The 14,662-nt window shown below is 39.6% G+C and overlaps 2 protein-coding genes across 2 annotated transcripts in view; both read right to left on the bottom strand.

Moving 5' to 3' along the window:
* The window catches only part of clstn3 (calsyntenin 3), a 29,618-nt gene extending 26,510 nt beyond the window's left edge, over positions 1 to 3,108 (bottom strand). Inside the window, exons 1-2 of the mRNA XM_061819711.1 lie at positions 2,842 to 3,108; positions 2,165 to 2,231 (exon numbers count right to left, since the gene is read on the bottom strand). Of these exons, the coding sequence (XP_061675695.1) occupies positions 2,165 to 2,231 (67 nt within the window). The 5' untranslated portion in view covers positions 2,842 to 3,108. The remainder of the gene's footprint in view (positions 1 to 2,164; positions 2,232 to 2,841) is intronic.
* A 546-nt stretch (positions 3,109 to 3,654) lies between these two features.
* The window catches only part of lpcat3 (lysophosphatidylcholine acyltransferase 3), a 30,587-nt gene continuing 19,579 nt past the window's right edge, over positions 3,655 to 14,662 (bottom strand). The window contains exons 10-13 of the mRNA XM_061819782.1: positions 11,321 to 11,468; positions 10,892 to 11,047; positions 6,661 to 6,805; positions 3,655 to 5,275 (exon numbers count right to left, since the gene is read on the bottom strand). Of these exons, the coding sequence (XP_061675766.1) occupies positions 6,686 to 6,805; positions 10,892 to 11,047; positions 11,321 to 11,468 (424 nt within the window). The 3' untranslated portion in view covers positions 3,655 to 5,275; positions 6,661 to 6,685. The remainder of the gene's footprint in view (positions 5,276 to 6,660; positions 6,806 to 10,891; positions 11,048 to 11,320; positions 11,469 to 14,662) is intronic.

Below are 14,662 nucleotides of genomic sequence, written 5' to 3' on the forward strand. Positions count from 1 at the left end.
CCGCAACCCTCGTGAGGATAAGCGGCATAGAAAATGGATGGATGGATGGATGTATGTATGCACTGCTTGCTACAGGGTAAATGAAGTCACAAATATCCAGGCCGTCCACGTCTCCTCCTCGATATCTACAGTCTCTTTTATGGTCATTTATCTCCCCCCCGCCCGTCCCCTGACACCTCCTCCTCCCACCCTCCTCCCTGCCATGAAGCATTAATCTGAGCATCAGGCACGTGGATTACATTCCGGATTACAGATTGAGAGGCATTCCATTGCTCGGTCTCCCTTGGCACCACTCGCCTCTCTGTCACTCTATCTCGCTACAACACGCCTGGCGCTTGGCACACATACACACACGCTTCTTCATTCGCGCCCCCCATACCTGATCACGCATCCTCCCCATCCCTCCTTGTCTGCATCTTTTCTGGCCATGTCTGGTTCTCTTCCTGTGACTGGTCCTAGTCTGTCTTCACTACCGACGATGCCTTCATCATTATATTCCTCATCTTTTACCCAGCATGCACTACAGCCCCCCACCTCGGATGATCTTTGGAGAACCAACTTGGAATAGGAATATCATAAATCTGATGTCAGAGGAAGAAAAAGGGCCATGCCCACGCCAGACATTTGCCAAATTGTGTTGTTTATTCAGCACGACTGCAGCGGCTGTTAGTCAGGGGTTGGCAGCCTAAGGTTCCTGGGTCATATACAGCCCCTCCAGAGCATGTAATTGGCCCGCCGCACAATTCTATGAAACAAATAGAACCGAACAGGACCTGTCCTATATATATATATATATATATATATATATATTATATATATATATATATATATATATATATATATATATATATATATATAAACAAAAACAACAACATATCTCCTCATACTATATAATAATTAATGTCTCCTTCCCCCTTATTATAAGTCTTCCCAATATTTTGACATTGCTTGAAAAAAATATTTTAAAAAGGTACGATACAAAAACAGTTAACAAGAGGGGATTCAGTACAAATACCAACTGCTCATAGGCACATATACAATGTGTGGACAGCTTTATTAGGAACAAGGAAGTGGTTGATAATCTATATTATAATTCTACATTCTTCTTCGTCTTCTTTTCCTTTTATAAAATAAAATAAATACATCTAAAATTTACATAATTATATAAAAATATAAACACATGTATATAATTTGTATTTCACATTCAACTAAATAAAACTATTTGCAAAATATTATTTTTGAAAAATAATGTATTTTATAACCATGCATTATATTTATACCCTTGGAATAAATACATTAATAAATATACATTATAAATATGAAAAAATATTTATTTTAAATGATAACTAATTGTATTTTTATAAATAATACTCATAATAGTAATCTTGTAGCAATGTGGGCAACAGGTTATCACAATTGCCTCACAGTTCCGAGTATCCAGGTTCAAATCCGGCCTCGCCTGTGTGGAGTCGGTTTTCTCCGATTTCCTCTCACGTCCCCAAAACGTGCACGGTAGGTACATGGAAAACTCTAAATTGTCCGTAGATGATACATACAACCAATCACACTGACATTCATGGCTGGTGACCAAGTCAGGGTGTTGCCCACCTCTCGCCCAGAATGAGCTGGGATAGGCTCCAGCAAGCACGTAAACTGAGTGAGGATAAAAGGTTTGGAAAATGGATGGATGATAACCTTTTTTACACATATTATTATTTTGCCAATATTCATTCAATCATTAAAAAAAAAACTAAAAACAACAAAGAGATTTAGCAACGCTCAGACAAAATATCACCATATTAACACTTGTCTGCATGATGCATCCACGACATTATAAATATTCCATCCATCCATTTATTAGAGCACTTGTCCTCCTTAGTGTCCAGCTGGTGAGATGGGGTCCATGCCAGTGGACAAAGGGCGAGAACCGCAGAACACCCTGGACTGATCCCCAACCAGTCACAGAAATAAATACGTATACTCTCTAGTTAATACATTGAAGACAGTGCCAATCAGAACTCATCATCATTATAAAGCCTTCACTTTGTCTATTGGGTCTCCTTAGAACTACGCACGTGTATCTAAAATAAGCTAAAAACAACAAAATGCACGCACGCAACACATCGACACGAACAGCCGATATCGATCTGGACGAGTAACTGACCTTTGTTGCCACTGGCAACCGAAGTCAAGCAAAGGAAGAGGAAGGAGAGACATTTCATTGTGTCCATCTGGGGGGGAGCAGAGGAGAGGTGGAGAGAAGGTGGAATGGGGGACAACAGGGGGGTTGGATTTGGATGGGGATGGGATTGGGTGGGGGGGGGGGGCGTGCAACAACATTAACTCATTAGCACTACAGAAAATGAGGTTAAATAAAAAAACCCATGCAAAATTAGATAAACTGATCATTTTGCACTGGCCTCTTTCTATATTTGTAGAACTGTATGTATGTGTTCTGACTGCAATAAATGTCAAAAAGCTGACTTCGGGTGTGTTAAGTTGGGTGTTTTACTGCCTTTTAATTGTGGTTTGTCAGCTTGTGGCTGTAGCTGGAAAATGACTCCTCAGAGGAGGATGGTATGGAATGAGTGGTGGGGGTCCAACATGCTGTACCTCCCTCATAAGCAAGATCATATACTGTACATTGCCATCATGTCTATCTATACAGAAGGCCTCGGATGTGAGAATGCATGTGTTGGCACTTGCAATGCGACATCACTGCGTGAGTGACACACATCCCAACAGCAAGATGGGGGGCACCAATAATGCCTGACGTGAGAAATAAAGCACGGTGAAACGTCGCAGCAGTCATGAACAGAACGACATCAATAGTGACATTACCGTGTCAGCTGCAGCAGCGATGCTCGATACCCGCAGCCGCTTCTTCTTCTTTTTTTTTTTTTTTTCTTTAGCCTCGCAGCATCCGCTTCACGCCCCTGGCTCGTCACGCGTACGCGCGTCCCGGTCCTCGGCAAAACCTGCTCTCAAGCTCCCGCTGGATTGTTGGCGAGGGAGCGAAAGAAGAGGACGGCTGTGTGTGTAATTGGGAGTCGTGTGCTTGTTTTCTTGTCTGTGGAGAAGGAACAAGAGTGGGAATGTTACACTGGCGCCCCCCCTCCCCTCCCCTCCACTCCTCCCCGCCCTCGACGTGCGTTAACCCGCCCACACTGCGTCCTTCTCCGGCTGCGTCCTCCCCCAGCGGCTTGGTGGCACACTGGTAATTCAGATCATTTATAATTATATATTTTTTAATGACCCCCCCCCAAAAAAAAATACATCGTCATGATGCGTAATGTGAATTTCATATTTTTCCGCGACTCTCTCTCTTTTAAACACACAAACACCCACAAACTGCAAAATGACGTCGTTGCACGGAAGGAAACAGGACCATCTTAGTTCTGAAATGAAGCTTTTTTTTTTTTATTACTCAACATTACAAAATTGTATCCTTGAAAAAAAAATCACATTCCTCCACGGTTTTGCACCACTCCTTTTGTAGATTTGTACATTTGGTTGGATAAGGCATAAATAAAAATAAAACCCTTGAAATAGCCATTAATCATAGTCATGGTGTGTAAAAATCGACAGGCAGTTGCTACAGGCAGTTCCTGCAAAAGTGTGTGTGTGGGGGGGGGTAGACTTTGTTTACAAAAAAAACCAACATAAAACTTAAAGGGAGTTGCACCAATAAAATAAAAGAACATCCATGGATGGTAGGAGTGATTTTCCTAGTTACAAATTACAAAACATTTCCACTGAGCGTTTATAAAATCAAGCCTTATTATTATTGTTTTTTCCCTCCCCAACACTAATCCCAAGCAAATTACTGGTAAAAACATTCATGAGCACAAGGCAATGTTGAGTCGGTTGTGTATGAACGGTATCTCACGTAAGTGAGGACGACATTCATATTTTTGAATTCATTGGACAACACTGAAGAAAGGTCTTAAAAACCCTAATTCCAGTGGTTGGGACAATGTGTAAAACGTGAATAAAAACAGAATGGATTGATTTGCAAGTTCTTTTGAACCTCTATTAAACTGAAAACACTAAAAAGACATTGAATGTTCAAACTTTGTGTGTGTGCAAATATTCTCTCATTTTGAAGCTTCAACAATTACTGCCCTCGGCTGCCGAACACTTATTAAATGATGTTAAATGGAAAGGTGACAACATAGTGTTTTTGGAACATGTTGGAAAAAGAAAATCCTAAACTAGTGAATAAGGTTTTTTTTTTAGTTTTAACAGTAAATATCCTGTCTTTGTAGTGTATTCACTGAATATATGTAGAGAAGGATTTGCTAAATGTTTGCATTCTGGTTTTATTTATGCTTCACACAACACGCAGACTGATTTGGAATTGGGGCTTGTACAATGTAGCTACACTTTGGAGAGTTTCGCTGAAAGGTGCAGTCACTTTTGTTGCCAGCATATTAGAAATTAATGGCTTTGTCGAGTTATTTTGCGGGCACAGTAAATACAGTATTTTGTTTTTTAGTTATTCTGAGGGAACTGTAAATTTCTACTGTTCCCTCAAAATAACAACACAGAACCATTAATGTCTCAACTTCTGGCAACAAAAGTGAGACCACCCCAAAGTGTGGAGTATTTTTGTTGTGCACAGCAAACAATTTTAATTTTTACAAGCTGTAAACAGCCTACTGTACATTGTAGCAATATGTGATTTCTTCAGTGTTGTCCCATTGAGTATAAGTATAAAATATTGACACAAATGCGACTCGTGTACTCACTCACTCTTGTGAGATACTTTTGTGTGTAGTACAGTGCTTTTGTGTCGATGTCACAAACCAACACCAATCAATTCAACTGTTCTTCCAAGTGAGCAGCAGTTGTGGTCGTATCAATCCACGTCAAAAGTGAAGCTTTTCTTATTTGAAGACGGAGAAATTAAGAAACATGAAAAAAAACATCATTACAATAATAACAGCAATAATATTAGGGGCCAAAAATAGGCTCCGGACCCGTGACTGCTGAGTGCAAATGGTGTATCTCAGAGGATTTAAAAAAAAAAAAAAATACAGGAAGTCGCTGCTGACGGGTACCCCAAGTTAGCCCGTGTGGCACAATGGTTGTTTCCTGTAAACGTTTCTCCAAAAATGTTTATAAAAGCCTCCTTACTTTTTACACAAAAATATAGAGATTTATTTTCACATGGACAAATGTATATATTATATATATATATACTAAAGGCCTTAAAATATTTTCCTTTCCACTCCTTTTGAAAGTTACTGGTCCCGTCAGTGGATATTTTGACCTGGAAAGGAAGCAGACAGACACTTTAAAATAGATTTTTTTTTTTAAAAAGTGTTCATTAAAAAAATGTGTGAGAAGAGCTAAAATTCTTGTAATAGTTGTCATTTCCACACACATTAAATCCATCTATTTGTTTTGAAGAGCAGTTGGTATTTTTAGAATAACGTATTGAAAGCTATTTGAGCATTTATTTGATATCAATGATCTCCAGCTTGAGGTCTATGTGCTAGTACGCCCTTTGGCCTCAATTCAGTGCACTAGTAGAAAACCTAGGGCATACTAGTAGAACAACAACTTTCTCTTTTTTTCCCCCCTCTGCATAATCGTCTTTCTGCATTATAATATAACAATTCTGGCATACTTGTAGTACAATAACGTGCTAGCAGTGAGCCAAAACTGTGCACTCGTCCACATCTGCAAACTACAAGTACTTTAGGTAAACTACTGGATATCAACTACTCCAATTTTATGTCACCAGTAGTAATAGTGCTCGATTTTGCCTCACTAGTACCATTTAGTTGTCCTACTAGTATGCCAGTTGTCCTACTAGTGAGGACAAAACATACTTGCACATCAATGTTAAGATGGCTACCAAAAGATATTCGATAAATGCTCAAAGACCTTATAAAACAATTCCGCACACTAGTAGAATGACTTCCTTACCAGTAGCTGGACTGAACTGTCTCACTAGTAAAGGCAAAACCTGCTGGAACATCGACCTTCAGCTGAGGATATTGAATAAGTACTGTAATTTCCGGCCTACAAGCCGCAACTTTTTTTTTTACACGCTTTCAACCCTGCGGTTTATGCGGTGATGCAGTTAATTTGTGCATTTTTTCCCAACGGCCGCAAGGGGGCACTCGAGCGGAAAAGGTAACAACGAGACCGTTGGAATATATGTGCCGAGGAAGTGACATTTACCGGCCCTGTTCGCGCTGCGTTAGCGCTGTGCTAGCGTGTTGTTGTTGTGTTACTGGCATTACTCAGTGATATTTACTGGTAAGATTTATATTAACCGGCCCTGTTAGCGTTAGCCGTGCTAACGTTAGACTCTTTCTGTGTACCGTCTTTCTTTGTAAATATCTTTTGTTTCAATGTGGGCACTCGCAGCTTTTACACAGCTGAGGCGTACGTATGTACCAAATGGTATTTCCTTTACAAATGTACTCAGTGAGGCTTGTAACCAGGTGTGCTCTGTAGGCCGGGAATTACGGTATTCAAAAAGCTTTCCATAAGCCACGCAATATAGATGTAACGCATTGCAGTATGCTACACTAAATATTAGTTGAGTGATGTCCAGTTTTCCCTATGCATGTTGATAGAAATAAACGCGATCATAACGATTTTTGAACACACACTGACTGTCTAGTTCTGGGTCTTGCGTACCGAGCAGTCTTTGGGAAGCCAGTTTTTAATCCTGCTTGTGCGGGCTGCGTTCCTTCTTTGGCACCAGCGCCTTCCGCAGGTACGGCGCCATTAAAAAGGCTACGAGGAAGAAGATGTGACCGCAAAAATACACAGAGAAGTACACCTGTAACACAAAAGTAGAACATCACTAGGGTGCACAAATTCTGAATCATCAGGGAAAAGTATAGCACTAATGTAGAGTTGGAAATGCATTCATGAGCTGAACGAGCACCAAAGAAGTGACGCTAACTGAGCATTACACTTTTTCTTTTTAGGTATACTAAATGCCAAAAGGAGGAAGGAAGTGCTAAATAAGTACACTGTTAATAGTTTAATAAGTACTGTGAAGAATAATGACAAGAACAATCAAGGCTACCATTTGTCATCACTTGCCATCAAAATCCTACAGGTGGATTTTAATCAATTAGAATATGTTTTAAAAAAAAAAAAAAAAAAAAAAAGCTAGACTACTGTAATTTCCGGCCTACAAACCGTGACTTTTTTCCACACGCTGTCAACCCTACGGTTTATGCAGTGATGTGGCTAATTTGTGCATTTTTTTCTGATGGCCACAAGGGGCCACTTGAGCGGAAAAGATAAAAATGAGACTGCCGAGGAAGTGACTTTTACCGGCCCTGTTAGCACTGTGCTACCGTTAGAGCTGTGCTAGCATGTTGCTGCTGTGTGACTGGCGTGTCTCAGTGATATTTAACAGTAAGTACAAATGTACTTCCCATGACGTCGCCACCTGTGGGAGGGGCCATAGGCATCGGGTGCAGCATGAGCAAAGGCCGGGACCGTAGCGATCCGATCCCAGGTTCCAGAAACTGGCTCTAGGTTCATGGACTGTCACTTCTCCAGCAGGGAAGAAGCCCGAGCTGGTCTGTGAGGTTGAGACGTTCCGACTAGATATAGTTGAGTTCATCTCCACACATGGCTTGGGCTCTGGTACCAGTCCTCTTGAGAGGGGTTGGGCTCTCTTCTGTTGGCGAGTTACTCATGGTGAGGGACTCCGAGCAGATGTGGGTATACTTACTGCCCAACGGCTCGGCGCCTGTATGTTAGGGTTCACCCCAGTCGACGAGAGGGTAGCCTCCCTCTGCTTTTGGGTGTGGGAGACGGGTCCTGACTTTTGTTTGTGCCAATGCACCAAACAGCAGTTGAGCGTGCCCACCCTTTTTGGAGTCCTTAGTGGAGTACTGGAGAGTGCTCCCACTGGGGACTCTATCATTCTACTGGGGGACTTCAATGCTCATGTGTGGACTGACAGTGAGACCTGGAAGGGCGTGATTGGGAAGAATGCTCCCCGCCGATCAGAACCTGAGCAATGTTCTGTTCCTAAACTTCTGTACTCATCGTAAATTGTCCATAACCAACACCATGTTCCAGCATAAGGGTGTCCACACATGCACTTGGCACCAGGACACCCTAAGTCGCAGTTCGATGATCAACTTTGTGGTCGTGTCATCGGACTAGCGACCGCATGTCTTAAGACACTTGGACCAATCAATAAATCAATGAAGAATCCAAACAGCCTTCATGTGTAATGAGCGAGTTTTACTTTTTTATATTGAATTACTGGTACACCCTCGGGATCACACCCTGCTGGGGACAGTGAAAATCCACAAGTGACTGATGTCCATATTGTACTGTAATTGCCTAAAGATGTGAGACAATGGCGGCAAAGGACTACTTTTATCTAAATGAAGCTACTCAACAGACTTAGTTATTTGGCACCCAAAAATATGCAAATAGACAGACTTATGTCTGCTGAACTGCGAGTATATACAAGTTCACGGTACTTAATTTAACTTACAGGCAGTATAAGGGGTTAAAATTATTATTATTATTTTTTTTTTTTACTTCACTTCCTTCCCCCAAGTCACAAGGTACCATTTTCATCACTTGCCTCCGATTCCCATAGCAACTCCTCATTATCCTCTACAAAAACTCAAGTGTTGAAATAGAAAAGCCGTTTTCAAGTCCTACGATGCTATTTCTGTCCTATGTCTTAACAAACAACTCCCAGAAGGACTCGCGTCAATTTAATATCTCGTGTTCAGCACTAATGTCTTCAAACTGCCGTTCCTAACTTCAGAATGCATTATGACAGACGGACCTCTCACTGCATTAGGTGCACCTTTTAAATCCGAGACAAGGAACCTCTACCCCATCAAGGACCGCAGCTATTAAAGCCATAATAAATTTGTTTAAAAATGTGAGGGAACAGTAGAACAAATGTTTATCATTACACTGAATATTATGGCCATGTTTTGATGACATACAATTTTAATAACTGTTCATTTGAGGTTTTATTGGTTTTTTATTTGCATGGTGGGCTGCATCAGCATCGCAACACATGCGGGTAGGTTCCCACTCCGGATTTAATGCATCAATACATCAACGTATTATCTTTAAAAATGACCTCACAGTCAGCTCGATGGTGCATTGCCTTGTAGTAAGGAGATCAGCAAATCTGTCATGGCTGTCGAGACCTGCTAAATATCTTGATTTATGGATGATAATATTGATGCACCAGCCAGGACACTTCTCACATACAGACATTTCTTTGTCTTCAGACTTTTTTTTTTTTTTTTTTTTTTTTTTTTTTTTTTTACAATGGAGTATTTGGGCTACATTGAAAAGTTAAAAACAAACACACATACAAAAAAACCCTGAATCTCAATGCAATATTGCAACTTTAATCAAAACAATTATTAAAATTCTCATTGTATGAATATTTTAAACAAAAATATATTTTATTTCTCAAAAATATGACCATATTCTTGTAATATAATGACTTGAATCTAAAAAAAATGCACCTTTATTTCCATTGTATTGTGACTATCTAAAAAAAAATTTACATCTTTTTTCCTTGAAAATGTACGACATTCTCGGAATATTAAGACTTCAACTGTGACTGCTTTAAAATGCTCTATCAATAAAATTGACTTGATTTAATTTTGAAAATATAAAAAAAATTAAGTACATCCATTTAGCAATATAAAAATTTTACTATTAAAAAATTTAATGTTTTTCCTATAAAATATATTTATTATTGACTTGGAACTAAAAGAAATAGATGGCAGATCTCGTAAGACTGGTTTTTGAACTGGGAGGTGTTATGAAAGGGTGGGTGCGGGGAAACCAAAAATTGTGAGAAGTTTTCATTATTAAGTTACGTATCAACTGTTGTTGTTCATGATTTTGTTGATGACCGAGAAATAACGTTTGCAAGTGGGGAGCAGGAAACATTTAAACTTGAGGGGCGCTGAAAATTCAATCTCCAAAAAGAGAGGTGCGCCAAAAGAAACGTTAGGGAACCGCTGTCGTAAAATTAATTGAATCACTACAATAGAATGTTATGACTTTTTAATCGCCAAAATATTTTTTTCCCTTGAAAATCTATAATTATTTTCCCAAATTATGACAATGAACTGGAAAATAGACACCTCATTTCTCGAAAATACACAACTTTATGCTCAAAATATAACAATCTGAAAATTATGACTTTTCTTAAAAATATACAATTGTTTTAACATTAAAAAAATTACAACTTTTTGGGTAAAATATTTTCGTACTACAGCTTCAATCAAAATGTATATTTTTTAATTTAAAAAAATTTAATACTTCACTAATGGAAAAGTTATGTTAATATTTATTCTGCTATTATGACTTCTTGAAAATAAATTTACCTTGAAAATGTGTCTTTATTCTCGTGTCACAATTTTAATTTTGAAAATATACAACTTTTTCTCAAAATGACTTTAATTTTTATAATTTACAACTATTTTTGTAATGTTATATATAACTAAGAAATGTATAACATTTTATCTTGCAAATATACAACAAAAAAAAATCTTAAAAAATGACTTTGTAATATGACTTTAATCTAAAAAATATACAACTTGTGACTGACTATTTTTGTAACATTCCGACTTTAATCTTGAAAATATATTTCTTAACTCCACAATCTGCAACTATATTCTCGTACAATTACAAAAGTATCTTGATAATCTGTCTTTTAAAATTGCAATTATAATGCCAGTGTAGTGTTTTTTTTTCTCCATTGTGGCCCAAAAATAAAATACTACAAAAACAAACATGAAGAAGCGTAATCAATCATTTTTTTCCAACAGGAAAAATATAGACAATGTTTACGCTTGTTATCTGAATTTTTCTTGCATGCACAAGTTTGTCTGAGACGGACCTTCAGCCATTTGTCATAGGTGAAGATGCAGAAGGGCACCAGCGCGTAGCCCATGAAGAGCCAGTGTATGACCTGCTGGATGACGTATATGAGCGGGTAAAGGGGACCCTCGGCCAAATTAGTCAGCATTGGACTGTCCCGCACCAGCGACTGATACTGTCACACACACAAAAAAAAAACCAACACAATTACATACACTCTTCATAGAGTGGGCTGCTGCCAAATTAAGACCAGAGTCAATATTTAATCATAGGCGCTCTTAACGGTGCAGGTGCATTCGATCAATATGGTTAAGTCACTAAGTCTGTTCATTAAAAGATTGAGCGGGTTCAAAATGAGGCAAACGTAGATAATGACTAGTTGAACCCTCCGGGTAATACATTAGTCATCCACTGACGGTTTGATGGGAATGATAACCGTGGAATGTACCTGTCGCTCAACAGTGATGATGATAAATTCCATGGAGAAGCACATGATGTATCCCGAGTGAAGACCGTGCCATATGGTCAAGAAGAGGAGAGTGGACACATGGGACAGTGTTTTGTTGCCGAAAAACTTCAGCCGCTTAAACACCTGCCTGGTATACGGAAAAATTTTTATTAAATTCAATAACGCCATTTGTTTGGCTCACATGTACCTTGCAGCTTCTGCTGCCTTGATAATAATGTTCATAGAAAACATCATATGACAGTGGATCAGGATGATCAAACATTTTCACTGCATGTACATAATGGAATTAATCCCATGTTTGTGAAATGTTAAAACCAATTCAATATACAAAAATTATTAGCATTAGAGTGATATTATCAAAATATTGTGTGATATATTGTAATATCCATCCATCCATCCATTTTATTCGCCGCTTATCCTCATGTGGGTCGCAGGGAGTGCTGGAGCCTATCCCAGCTGTCAACAGGCAGGAGGCGGGGTACACCCTGAACTGGTTGCCAGCCAATCGCAAGGCACATAGAGACAAACAGCCGCACTCACAATCACACCTAGGGGCAATTTAGAGTGTCCAATTAATGGTGCACGTTTTTGGAATGTGGGAGGAAACCGGAGTGCCCAGAGGAAACCCACACAGGAACGGGGAGAACATCCAAACTCCACACAGGCGGGTCTGGGATTGAACCTGGGACCTCAGAACTGTGAGGCCACCGCACCACCTATATTGTAATATTTAGGTAAATATAATTGAACACATAGAAGCGTGGTGCAAAAAAAAAAAAAAAACCTCTCAATAATCAAACAGCCCTTGTCAGTAAAAATGAATATCAGATAGTTCAGTCCTAAATGATGGCCTACAAATGTTTCATTGCCAAGGTGTGAGTCAAGACACATCTCATGATGAGTAAGAGAAGAGATCTGTTTCAATACCACTGTAAACAAATTTTTGCAAAACATAACTATGACATTGGTTACAGGCGTATATCTAAGCTTCTCCACGTTCCAGTCAGCACAGTCGGCCATAATACGCAAGTGGAAAGCCAATACCATAAATTTTGCTCGATCATGATTTCTGACAGGGGATCGCAAAGAATCAGAAGCAGAATCAGCTTTAATGGCCAAGTATGTAAAAACACACAAGGAATTTTTCTCCGGCAGTCGGTGCTGCCAGAACAAAGAACAAGGAACACTGTAGTGATCAGAACTGTTGTGCAAGAGCCAAGGACCACCTGTGGATAGCTTCAAAATGACCTGGAATTAGTAGGTACTGTTGTCGCAAGGAAAACGGTGTGTAATGTACTCTCCCGCTGTGGCGGGTATTTGTGCTCATCGCGGAATTTTTTTCCAAGGATGTCAAAGCTCGTTTAAAGTTTTCTGAATAACATTTGGACAAGCCATATTAAATACTGGGAGAATATAGTGTGGTCGGATGGGAGCAAAACTGAACTGCTTGAAGGGAAAATGGCACTGCACATCACCCAAAAATGACCATATCAACAGTGAAGATCAGAGGTGGGAACATGATGGTGTGAGGCTGTTTCTCCGCAAATGGTACTGTGGGTTTAGATCACAGGATGTTTTCAAACTTTTTCAACTATGGGCCTATAAATCCCTCTGACTTTTTGGTGATAAAGAGCTGTACAAATAAATTTGACCTGAAACAGGACTTCAGAACGTGCTGAGAGGGGAAGTCAGTAATTAATGAAGGTTAATGTCTCCTCTTCTGTGTGTAACATTGTATTAGATCTAGTTTGTTTGAGATTAAGCTCTCAGTGGCATAGTGTGCTAATGGTATGTGCTACAGGACTTAGGTTCATTGAATACTCTAAATTGTCCATAGGAGTGAATGTGAGCAAAAATGGTTCTTTGTATGTGCCCTGCAATTGACCCCTCCGTACAGGGCACTTAACCACGCCTCCTGAAGTGACGTCACGCCACGTGCGCTCACGTAAGACAAACAGTAAAAATGGCAAATACAATACAATACATTCTGAACTGAGACAGACTCTATGCTTCTGATTTCATTCAAATCAACGATATATTATAGATTCTAAATACAATACATTCTTAACTGAGCGAGACGCCATGCTTCTGATTTCATTCAATCATTCACACGTAGCAATGTTATGCTAGTGGAGAACGTCTCATTCATTTATACGAGACGTGTATTAAAAATCAAATTTAGGGCATATCTTCGTGCAAACAAAGTCTGGTTAAGCTTTGGCCGTGAGCCAGCAAGAAAGCGACAGGTTTGTGCAGTCCGATCATCGCTAAATAACGCTCAACAAAGAATAAGTGTGTCAATCGTTTACACGTAGCAATGTTATGCTAGCGAAGAACGTCTCATTCATTTATACGAGACGTGTATTAAAAATCAAATATACGGCATATCTTCGTGCAAACACAGTCTGGTTAAGCTTCTGGCCGCGAGCCAGCAAGAAATCAATACGTTTGTGCAGTCTGATCATCGCTAAATATCGCTCAACAAAGAATAAGTGTGTCAATCGTTCACACGTAGCAATGTTATGCTAGCAGAACGTCTCATTCATTATAAGAGACGTGTATTAAAAATCAAATTAGGGCATATCTTCGTGCAAACACAGTCTGGTTAAGCTTCGGCCGCGAGCCAGCAAGAAATCAATACGTTTGTGCAGTCTGATCATCGCTAAATATTGCTCAACAAAGAATAAGTGTGTCAATCGTTCACACGTAGCTGTGTTATGCTAGCGAAGAACTTCGAATTCATTTATACGAGACATGTATTGAAAATCAAATATAGGGCATACCTTCGTGCAAACATATGTGTTCCGGTTGATATTAGATGGATTTAGTTGATGATGCGGTCTTCCACAAAGTTTGATCCATCGAAGGCATTTTTTGTACTGGGTCTTCGGTTTTGGAAAGGGTACGAATCGAACTCCACCAACTAGCCTTTCAGGATACCTGTCGTCACTATTACAAAGTCCGTGACTACACCTCTTAACCATATTTTTTGTTAAATAACCCAAATACGCGATAAAACGCTAACTAACCCTATACTGGACCATGCAATGTTCTCTGAGAAAATGGTGGGAGCAAAAACGGGCTTTGGTCTATGCAGATCTCTGGCCTCTGATTGGTCAGTGACGCGGATTGCGCAATATCCACGGAGGGGTCAATTGGATGCAACATGATTCTCGCCCAAAGTCAGTTGGGATAGGGTACAGCTCACCCATGACTATTTTTTTAAGTTGCATTTCATTGTATGAAAAGTGTTTTGTCAATAAAAATGTCATTGGCTGAAGCAGGAAGGAGAAGCCCTTCTATTTCCCACACTGCTTCTAA

Source organism: Syngnathoides biaculeatus, chromosome 5 (genome assembly GCF_019802595.1).
Source record: "Syngnathoides biaculeatus isolate LvHL_M chromosome 5, ASM1980259v1, whole genome shotgun sequence".
Classification (NCBI taxonomy): Eukaryota; Metazoa; Chordata; class Actinopteri; order Syngnathiformes; family Syngnathidae; genus Syngnathoides; species Syngnathoides biaculeatus.